Source organism: Lipotes vexillifer, unplaced genomic scaffold (assembly GCF_000442215.2).
Source record: "Lipotes vexillifer unplaced genomic scaffold, Lipotes_vexillifer_v1.1 scaffold184, whole genome shotgun sequence".
NCBI lineage: Eukaryota > Metazoa > Chordata > Mammalia > Artiodactyla > Lipotidae > Lipotes > Lipotes vexillifer.
This window is the reverse complement of record NW_006783561.1, coordinates 283,915-295,534: the sequence shown is the minus strand read 5'-3', so window position 1 is coordinate 295,534 and position 11,620 is coordinate 283,915. Positions and strand designations below refer to the sequence as shown.

Below are 11,620 nucleotides of genomic sequence, written 5' to 3'. Positions count from 1 at the left end.
TTTTTCAGAAGCCCCCAGAAGCTGTCCTCAACCCAACATGGCATATTTCCCTCTTATTCTTAACCAGTGAAATAATCTTTTATCTCATGAGAAGCAATGACCTTGGGTTTCTATTTGAATAACTTCTGCCTGGAATTCCATCAGAACCAGCATCAAATGTACTAGCCTCACTTCAGTAAAGACAACACTCTATAAGGCAGAGTGGTCAAGAGAGTTACCTGGGGAGCTTGTTTAAAATAATGTAGGTTCTGGAGCTGTACTCCCAGAGATCCCCATTCAGTAGGTCCTGGGTGGGATGCGGGATTCTGCATTTTCAATAAGGCTTTCCAGGTGATTTTGATGGAGGTGGTGTGGGGCCCCCAATTTGAGTAACACTGGCTCAGAGAGAAATCAGAATTGCTTCTTTCCCAGAATAAGACTTACCGTAGACAGCGACCCAAGGCGCCAGACTTCCCAAAGTGTCCTCCCTGACGAGGTCTCCAGTGAGGAGGTCATTTATGCTTGTCCTCAAAAACTCAGGGAGTGAGTCTTGTGCCCAACTCTATAAGTGAACCAAAAATTGGGCTCACAATTGTCTGGATTTGAGGATAAATAGGAAAATCCCAAGTACTAGAAAAGTTTGGCTTCTGGTTGGGGGCCTATGTACAATCTTTCCCCTTTCCCTTATTCCTTTTCACTGATATCGCGCTAATGAAGCCAAATAGACCCAAACAGATAATATGTTGTTTGGGTAGGGGTGAATATACACAGCTAGAGCAAATTCTGTCTGTGGAAATTCAGAGGAATGAATTCCAGTTTGATACACAGCATCAATAACTGACTGTACATCAGTGTATGGCATCTGGATAGGAAATCCTGCGACCTAGACAAATGACAGAATAACACGTAAAACCACATTACAGTCATGTAGGTGATGGAGAATTACTGTATGCAAAGAGATTACAGAAGCCTCAAAGAAATGGAAGTCATAAAATAATAATAATAGTTATCATTTTGTGGGTGCTTACTATGTTCCAGGCACAATGCTAAATACTTCACATACATATTTAATCCTCAAACAACCCTATGAGGTAGGCTTTGTTATAATCCCCACTTTACAGAGAGAGGAGCAGAACCAGGTCTGTCTAATGCCAGAGCCTGCACACTTAACATTCCACATATTTGCACCCTTTCTGGAATAGCAAACTGCCAACAAGGAAATCTTGATCCTATAAGTGACAGATTTAAGGGAGCATTTTGGAAGAATTTATTTAACATTGATTCAGTTTATATTTATTGATAACTATATGACAGGATTAAAGGATACGGAACATGGTCCCATGTAAAATTATCTACTTAAGAACATACAAAGGACAATCATTAGCTTCTTTCAAGATTTAGTTTGCTTACTTCAGGAGGCTCTTCCTGATCTTTAAAGCTGTTGATGTGCTCTTCTCTTGTGGTGCATAGGACACTGTCCTTTCCTAGCTTATTTAATAAAATATACTGCAATTACTCGTTTTCTGGTCTATTTCTCTAACTAGCCCACAGTCTCTGTGAATGCTCAAGATTGCATCTGTCTTGTTTACTGTCATAACCCCAAGTGTCTAGCACAATGGCTGCCACATAGGATACAAATAATAGTTAACATTTATTAAGTGCTGGGTGCTATGGTTACGCAGCTCACTTAATCCTCACCACAACCACAAAGCAGGTAACTCTTTTTATCCCTGTTTATCTTGAGCCGTGGGGTAGAAGGTACAGAGAAGTTAGGTAATCTGGTCAAAGTTAATGAGTGGTTGAGCCAGGATTTGAACCCAAGCTGCAGGATTCGGTCTAGGTTTATGAATGTGTGTTATTAAACAGCAGATAATTTTACAAAGGAACTCCAAGTTTTAAACCTTGGCTTATACTTAACTATGCTTTGCTTATCTCTTTACCCCCTAATTCTATTAAAAAGAAAGCAAAACAAAACAACTTCCTCCCTATTCATGAATGAATAGTGCCTGCAGATCCCTCCCTGGCAGCCTGAGTATAAACTCTCAACAGATTCCTCCTTCCTTTCTTCTCTTAGAGGGTTTCCCCGAGGAGACATCTTCTAGTCTACAGGATAGTAGGGGGAAGGACTATCACTCTTGGGAGGCTGGGGCTTCCAAAAACCCACTGGAACAATTCATAGGGAAAAGGAGGTGAGAGGATTCCAGAACTAAGGATATCATAGGGGAAGAAAAGAAGGACCCTAACAATACACCAGACGCCCACCATGTTTGATTATGGACTTAACTGAGTTTGAAATGCCTTTCTACCATCTGGGATGATGTCAAATGTGCTGGTGAATATATGAGAGGAGGTCAGAAGTCCAGGCCGGATGTATAAATTTGAGAATAATTTGCATGTAGAAGATATTAAAGCTTGCCTGTAGTCCTCTTGCCCAGAAGCAAGGACATGGAATCTATTCTGTTACTACCATCTAGAAATCATGTTTTAGTTTCTTAGTTGCAAGTGGTTTCCTTCTGGGTATCTCTTTCCAAAGTTTGTGGTTTATACATTAAAAAACTGATTCCAAGAAAATGTCATGCAATCTGGTCATGGTACTAGTTATTCACTACATTTGAAATTTCTCAGTCTATAAGTAAATGCATTTTAATGCCACAGCATGTATCACCTACTAAGATCAAGATAAAAGGCATTTCAGGGATACTTAAGATTAGTATCATCTGGCAATTAATAACATAGATAAAACAACTGACATTAATGCATTAAATCATATACAAACCCAATAAAATTGTAGCAGTCTTTCAAATTCACTCTCTTCTTCAGATGAAACAAAGTTTCCGGTGCCAAGCTCTAACTTAGGAAGGATTTGTCTTAAAATGAAAGTACATTGTCTATTCCAACGTGTTGGCTGTTTAGGTCGCCATTCCATTATTTTATATTTCAGAGTTCTTTCAATCCTAAGGTAAGAATGCAAAGATTATTTTATGATAAATTATAACTCATTTAAATAAATGTGAAAAAAGTTTTGTCACTTTTTCTCAAGTATGAGAATGATACTTTTTTGATTTAGGAGAAAACCAGACCTCTATGGCTAAGGATATCTGCCATCATTCACATTAATCAAGTCCAGGAGAGAGCAGGCTCTTGCTTGGCTTGAGAAAGCAAGACACTTCCTGGGGTAGCCAGCAATTAGCTCTCAAAGGCACATCTTTTTTCCAGTTACCTGTGTGTAGGCAGCTGCCTACTGGGCGTGATTTGCCTACCATCTGATTACCGGGTTGGCATTCCTATTCGCCAAGACCCTCCTTTGACATAAGACATTGTGTTTCCAAGAAATGCCTTTATAAAAATTCAGATATCTTGTCTGGGATAATGTTAGCAGGAATGGGGTAACTGGATCAGTTAATTCAGCAGGCAGAATTGGGAGGAAATGAAGCACTGGACTGATCAGTATGATGAGCAGTTTCCCTACCAGAATGTATGCTCCACAAGGGCAGGGAGCTTTGCCTACCTATGCCGCCTCTAAAACAGTGCCTGCTGAGGAACTGTTTCGGGGAGGGGAGAAAGTGGAGCACAGTGTGAGTTGGTTGATGGAAGCTTCTCCTCTGGGCAGAATCATTGTGTGCTACGGAAGAAGCTGCTGGGCCTCTCCTCTTGGCTGAGTCCATAAAGTAACTAAGTGGTTTCGAGTTTGCAGAGAGTCTCAGTCACGGCTATACGCCAGAATCACCTGTAGGACTTTATCAAAATATTTCACTATCTTCCAGATAGTGATTCAACAGGTCTGGTCTTGGACTCTGGCACCTATATTTTAAAATAGTTCTAGAAGCAATTTCTGATGAAAACCAGAAGTTGGGGACCATCTTCCTAGTGCTTTTATTCCTTTTTTGTTAAGAGTTGGGGAAGAAGGAGGGGAATAAGAGGTGAGAGTTGTGTGCTAGTGAGAAAAGGGAGTGGCAAAATGATTTTTCTCATATTCTGTTTCAATTAGTTGGTAGTGGCTTACATGCCAGCCTGCTGTGTCAGCATGAGTCACTGGAGGTAGTCAGATCTAGAAGCTTGTGACACATCTGGAGTAGGAGTGAGGTCTGCTGCAAGGCTGTGACCCTTTGGGCTTGACTCAACAACTCCTCCGGACGTGTGTGTGTGTGTGTGTGTGTGTGTGTGGTGGGGGGAGGGGGAGGGGTGCCTATGAGGGACAGTACTGATGTTGCTGTCACCCAGCTTGGCTGTTTTTACCACACACCAAGTTGTGGGCCATTTACCTTCCTGTCCTTTCAAGAAGTGTTAGCTACTGCATTATTATTACTATACGGCTCAACAGGTGTCTGTGTTGAGAACTTCCTAACGGCAGCCCACAATGTTTTCCAGATGCAACCATATTTAACTTGGCATGTTTTTTCAAGAAGTGCTGTGGATAGCAGAGGGGCTGATTTTTGATGCATGCACCAAGAGACAGATGACTCAGTGGAAGTAACTATTATAATCTCCATTTCATGCTTCTGTTGCTGAATCTAATGGGTATTTTGAGAGACTGGGTTAGAGGACTGAAGGGTGGCTGAATGAGAGATTAGAGAGAAAACATGATACTCTAATATATAAATAGAGATCATACCTGTTCTTTAGATCTTCTACCATGCTTTTATTAGTATCAGAATAAATTATTTCTTCAGGCTGAAATACAGAAAACTGGAAGTTAGAAAAGATTCTAGGGAGACCATCTTTACGTCAGTCGCCCCTTGGAGTGCTGATTATAATGAGGGTGAACCTAAACCAGTCTCACATGGCAAAAACACTCAATGGTAGAGGCACAAAGGTAACACAGATCACAGTGTTCCCTTTGATTTTAAGACTACCTCACCAGGGCATGGAAGGGAGGATGGATTTACAAAAGATATTTTTCACGACAGAAAAAGACAGATCTGCTATCCCCATCTGTTTATTCAAACAAGCATTTGACATGCTTATTGATTCTACCAGATAATCTTGGAAGCTGCACTGGTATCTCCCACTTATTAACTGTGACCTTGGTGAAGTCACTTAACCTCTGTGAGTCTCAGTTACCACGTCTTTTAAAGCGGGACAGTAACAGTGCCTACTTCCCCGGGATCGTGCAAAGATTTTAAAATAAAGTAATACATGTAAAGCCTGGCACATATTGTTCAACAAAGATCAGATACTATTGTTATTATTACTCTTGTAACATGGTGTATCATCTTCCTTCTTTGATTATTTGTTCCTTTCAGCAGGCGGGAGTCAGGTCTCTGTGTTTGCGTGTGCGCATGTGCACACACTCGCACATACACGCAGAGTCCATTTCAATCTCCCCGTCTCCAAGCCTTTGCCCCAGGCACCCCAGCAGCAGCAGAGAGCAATGCTCTACCATGTCTCCCCATGCTGCCCCCTGAGCAGGATTTTCTGGGAGGAGGAGAGGACTTCTCCAACCCCCTCTCCCCTACCTAACCCGTTCCTCCCCTCCCTGCAGGGCTCATATAGACAAGAGTGAGGGGTTGGGTTTAGGCGGTTTTTACTTAGGATATTTCTGAGCTGAGAAGTAGAGAAGCTATAGAGACACGGACAGATGTTTCCCCCTCATGAGTGGAATGAGGGTTGTACGAAAAGAAGGAAACATTTGCTAGGCCTCTAGGTCTTAGAAAATTTCAGGAGTGATTTGAGGGGGCTCAGTCTGTCAGGTGATGATCTATGCCAGTGGCTCCCAAAATGTGGCCCCCAGACCAGCAACCTCAGACCCAGTGATTCAGAAACTCTGAGGGTAAGGCCCAGCAATCCATTTTTCCACAAGCCCTCCAGAAGGTTCTGATGCCTGCCGTGGTTGGAGAACCACTAGATTAGAGCATAGGCTCAAGCACAGTGACTTTCCCCACAGTGAACACGGCTGGAGATGAGAGATACTGGAGAAAGGGAAGCATAAACTGCGGCATCGTCTTACAGGGGCCACCAACTATCACATTCAGGACAGGTAAACTGAATTCCCTGATTGCTGTCACCAACCACTGTCTGCCCCTCCAAAATAATCCCCTGCACCCCTATCCTGGCAACTCTTACGGATTAGTTAGGCTACTTTCAGGCCTGAAAAAGAGGCCTGGGTTCTGTTGACTTTGATAAGTTTATGGAGTGTTAGTCTATTTTCTTTTCAGGCAAAGGCCCCTTTCAGGGAATTCATATCCTTTAAAACTTCGAGAGGATTTCCCTGTTAACTCCATCTCTGAATACCCATATTCTCATCATACACACTCAAATTTGTGTTCTCAATTGCGATTAAGAAAAAAAGCGACAACAGTGTTCACCACAGACAGTGGTTTATTCCGGTATGTGTGCGACAAGGCAGAAGATCAAGGGCCATTAACCCACAGGAAAGAAATCAGTAGGGATACAAGTCAAATGCAACTATGAGTTTTATATTTATATATTCAACTTGACAAAGGGTTTAGTGGCTTTTAAAAATACAATTTTGATTATGGCAGCCCTTGCCTTGGTGATGTTGGCTTCTGACTGTCCTCTGCTCACTCCTTGGCAGCAGCCAGGCTGGCCTTTCAGCTCCTTGACAGACATCTGCTTGCCACTGCAGGTCTTCATGCCTGCTGTCCCCGCTTTGTGCTGGGACCATTCTCCTCCTTAACTTCCATCTAGACCAGCTCCTGCTCACCCTTGCTCACTCTGTTAGTCATCACTTTTTTCCCCAGGAAGCCCCTGCAACTCCCCTTCACCTCAGGCCTCCTGCTGAGTGCTCCCAAAAGCACATTCATTTCTTCTGTAATAGCATTTATCGCTCTGTACAGCAAGTGCTCGTTTCCTTCTGTTTCCTCCTCTAGAACACAAGCTCCAAGAGCACTGAGACATGTCTTTTTCCTTGTGGTACCTATACCTAAAACAGTGCTGGCCCGCTGCAGCACTCAATAAGCATTACCTGAATTAATAAGAGAATGATTAATAGAAACAAAACACCTCAACTCTAAATATATCATTCTCCCCCCTAGGAGGCAGCAATACTTTGGTCACAACTTTGGGATGGGAAAAGCAAGCAAGGTCTGTGGATGCCATAAATGTGGTTTGCTCAAGAGAGATAAGCACATTTCCCCTTCCTTTATAATGACTTTACAAACATCTGCAAGGAGAATGTTCAGAAGGATGCACAAGAAGCTACCAACAGTGGCTATTTCTTAGAAAGTGGGAAAAAGATGTTGAAGAGGAGAGAAACTCTTCACTTTTTACACTTTGATACTGTTTGATTTTTCTCCCCACAACCACCATTCCTTCTTTTTGATATTATGAACTATGTCAAACATTCTCAGATAAAGCACTGAGAATAATGTAATGAACATCCATCCACCCAACATACATACCACCAAGCTATATCTAATCTTTGCATTCTTCCATACTTGTTTTAGGTATTTTTTAAAGATGTAAAACATTACAGACAGATTTGAAGTACTCTGTATACTGCTCCCTGATATCATTCTTTTTTTTCCTCTTTCCAAAGGTAAACTTTACCCTAAATTTGGTGTTTATCATTCCCATGCAAGCTTTTACACTATCACTATATCTCTATATACGTAAACAACATATATTTTTCAAACTTCATATAAGTGTGTCATTTCACATCTTCTTTACTTTGCTTAACATTACATTTTTTATATTCATTCATGTTGATAACAGTGGCTCTAGGTCAGTAGTTCTCAACCTTGGCTGCATGTGGGATCACATGGGGAGCTTTAAGTAATACCAATGTGTGGGCTCTTCCCTCAGAGATTCTGATACAATGCACGTACAGCCAAGTTGAGAACTACAGTAAATTAGTTTCATATATTCTTTTTTTTTTTTTTACTGCTGTATAGAATATTTTATAGTAGGAGTATTCATAACTCATGTGCCCATTTTCTGGTTGATGAATTGTTTCCTTTTATTTATTTATTTATTTATTGCTATTTCAAGCAATTCAGTAATGACCATCATGTACTTGTCTCCCTGTGCGTGTATCTCTAGGGTATATACTTAGAAGATGAACTGGTGGATCAGAGGCTGAGTTTCTTCAGCTTTACCAACCTTACCATATTGCTTTCTAAAGTGTTTATAGCAATTCGCACTCCCACCATTTCTCTGCCTCTTTGCCAACACTAGATGTGATCTCACACTTTTTAAAAAGTTTGGCCAATCTTCTACATGTGAAACAGTGTTTTGCTGTTTTAAATTGCATTTCCCTCATTATGAGTGACGTTGAGCCCTAGAGTTTCTGCTTCTGTGAATTGCCTTCTTCCTATTTTTCCATTGTCCTTTTTCTCATCCCCCCCTCTCTTTCTTCCTCTGGGTCACAGCTCCTAGTTTTTGAATTTTGCAATTGCCTGCACACTGCCATACCATGGCTCTCAATCCAGAAACAGCTGTCGAAATGGAATTTGGGTGCCTTCCCAAAGCAGTAGTGAGTACATCATAGATCCCCTGGACAAGCCATCTGGTGATTAGGTTGGTTCCTGATTCTCAGCTCTGTACTTTGGTCTCTTACCTCCTGAGCCCCAGGCAGTGAGTCTGCTGCTTTTCTTTCCCATCTTCTCTCAAGAGTAGCAAAGTAGGGGAGCTGCAACACAGTCCCTGGCTTCAAAAAGTGAGACTGGCTCTGGTTCTCTGGATTTCATGAAGCATTTTCAGACCTTGGTGCTGTCCTCTTTGGGCCCCACTCACTGCTAGTGTTTCTGTCCCGCTTCTATTCCATGAGATAACTATCATGGTTTGGAGCCCAGATAAGCCTTCTGTTTTTCAATTTTTATACTTTATCATTGTTATGGATATGTAGTAGAAGGGCTAGGTCAAAGTAAGAACTTATTACACCATCTTGACATTCTTTTTTATGTTTCATGATGAACATTTTAAAAATTTTATTTTAAAACCTAAATTCACAATTAAGATGATACCTTCTCAATTCCTCTTTTCTGCAAGTAGAGAAAAAGGATCACAATAGCCCAAACTCAGGCTGGATGGCAGAGAAAACTAGGTTTTATTAATACTGCCAAATAATTCAATAAGCAATCAGCTGTATAAACATAATAAGAGCTGTCACAATTCCTAAGATTAGAACCAATGGTAACTTTCATAGAGACACACCTGGAAAAGTATAATTTACCTGTATGCTTTGTGCTTTTGTCCCTTGATAATTTTTTGGAAGCAACTGTTTCCAGAAACTTTCCTTTGAATAGTCAAAATATACAGCCCTTGGTGAATTATTTTGCTGAATGTTAAACCAGACCTATTAATACATCAACATAAAATCAGTAGAGGCCCACAGGAGTACGAAGCCCATAGTAGGTTAGGACAGAGGAAAATTTTACAGTCCTACTCCCCAGTGAAGTGGCAGAAGCCAAGGATGGTTCTGAGGCAGGAGGTACAGAGATTCCAGGGGTGTGTGCACACTAGACTGCTCGCTGGTTCTCAACCTCGGAGGCACCACAGAATCACATCAAGAAGCCTTGGGGATAAAAGATTCCCCTGGCCCTACACCCCAGGGATTCTAACTGAACATCTATAGCTTCTTCAGAGTTCCCACATGATTCTAATATATGGTCAGTGTAGAGAACCACAGGTTTAACTCTTGAGGAGATAACTCAAGGTCCCCCCCCCCCCCGCCCCCCGCCATATACTTACATTTTCACCATCAAACAAACAATCTACACTTTGTAAGGGACAAAATGGGTCAAACTGCTTATGACATTGCCCAGTTAATGGATTCCAAAGCAAATATTCATCAGTTTCTGGCGTTAATACATAAGCCACATGCCCCTGTATGAAGAAAGAGTTAAAGTCATTTTTGGTGGATGATTGATTTAACTCACTTTTGTATGTGGAAATTATAGTGTAAGCATAGGATATCTCTGATTTTTTAATAGATAATGTTGCCAGTTACCTTAGTTATTCTTTATTCCTGTATTATTTATTTATTTGCCTTGCCGCACAGCTTGCGGGATCTCAGTTCCCTGACCAGGGATTGAACCTGGGCCACGGCAGTGAGAGCCCAATATCCTAGCCACTAGACCACAAGGGAACTCCCTGGTATCTCTGATTTTTAAAAGCCTTTTTTAGGACCTTTACAATTTTTTTGGAAAGGATAAAACCAAAGCAACTGAAATCCTCAGGCCCAAGCTAGCATGAGGATTCAAATGAGAACTTTTGAGCTAGTGCTGCCATGTATGGTCCTGAAGGGTATACCCTCATAGCAATAAAATATGTTGTTCTAACAAAATCAGTATATTATGACCAATTCCCAATAGTTTTGAGGTAGGGGCGCTTTTGTGTAATTCACACAAAGGTGCTATATGGATTAGCCCTGCTTTATGTAGAATATACTTGGAGACCAAGGGTGAACACCGTGCAGAGTTAGGGAATGGAATTTTGCCTAAGGCTCTGAAAAGCCAAGTGAAGTTGAAAAGCCATAAAATTAATTTTGTGAGCAAGATAGAGTTAGAGGCCAGAGAGAAATTACACAGGAAAGCACCTTAGGAATAAAAGTAGTCATTATGTTGTTATTTTGCTCTGCACATACTTTTGAAGTATAAACCTTTCTTATTTAGCAAAGAATAAAAATTTCAGGTAACAATAATAATGACTATTTAACATTTATTGAGTACCCCAGGTACTGTACTCAGCACTCACACTAATTTTCTCACATGAATTCCAAATTCTGTGAGGTAGGGATGATTGTCATGCCCATCTTTCACATGAAGAATAAGAGGTTAAGAGCTTGTCTAGGGTAACAGTAAATGGAATTACTCCTTTTCGGGGAGGAGATAAGTGAGGTTCAGAGAAATAAGTCTCAGATCGTACAGTTAGTAAACGTCATTTCTAAGTTTTAAATTCCTCTTTGACCTCCAAATCTATACTCTTTTTTTTTTTTTTTTTTTTTGCGGTACGCGGGTCTCTAACTGTTGTGGCCTCTTCCGTTGAGGAGCAATACGCTCCGGGCGCGCAGGCTCAGCGGCCATGGCTCACGGGCGCAGCCGCTCCGCTGCACGTGGGACCTTCCCGGACCAGGGCACGAACCCGTGTGCCCTACATCGGCAGGCGGACTCTCAACCACTGCGCCACCAGGAAAGCCGCAAATCTACGCTCTTAACACTGTGCTGTGTAGCCTGGTTTTCCTAACTCCAAAGCTCTTGCTCTTTATCATTGTGCTCATCTTTACAGTAAAGAGGCTTCACCTCAACCAGCAGCAGAGGTGAAAGGCACAGATTAGTGCTGCCACCCAGTGTTGACTCAGAGGTAAAACTGTAAAAATGTTTGTTGAAATATTGTTGACTGTTTCCTGCCATCTAGTGGCACTCAAAACTACAGCAGGGGGATCATATGGGGGAAATTAAGGGAATATAGAGAAATAAATGATCATGACAAAAACCATAAAACAAGACTGGAAGTTTTTTGACATTTATCAAGATATTCATAGTAGAAATAGAAACAGTCCAAAACAAGACAGCTTTCTGGAAGTTTGAATGTAGGTGTATATAAGTTGTAAAAATTTCAGGTAGGTTAACATAAATTTCTGGCCCACTTCTTACACAATTAAAAATTGAGCAGTGTTGGGAATTTCAATGTAACTATTACTACATCACCTACCACCACCATTTTTTTTTTTTTTTTTTTT

At 41.2% G+C, this 11,620-nt stretch overlaps 1 protein-coding gene across 1 annotated transcript in view; it reads right to left on the bottom strand.

Annotated features, from left to right (window-relative positions):
• Nucleotides 1–313: 313 nt before the first annotated feature.
• Nucleotides 314–11,620, bottom strand: part of LOC103079307 (protein CC2D2B) — a 35,346-nt gene continuing 24,039 nt past the window's right edge. The window contains exons 8-12 of the mRNA XM_007456176.1: nucleotides 9,631–9,765; nucleotides 9,113–9,235; nucleotides 4,592–4,650; nucleotides 2,756–2,933; nucleotides 314–862 (exon numbers count right to left, since the gene is read on the bottom strand). Coding sequence (XP_007456238.1) covers nucleotides 674–862; nucleotides 2,756–2,933; nucleotides 4,592–4,650; nucleotides 9,113–9,235; nucleotides 9,631–9,765 — 684 coding nt within the window. The 3' untranslated portion in view covers nucleotides 314–673. The remainder of the gene's footprint in view (nucleotides 863–2,755; nucleotides 2,934–4,591; nucleotides 4,651–9,112; nucleotides 9,236–9,630; nucleotides 9,766–11,620) is intronic.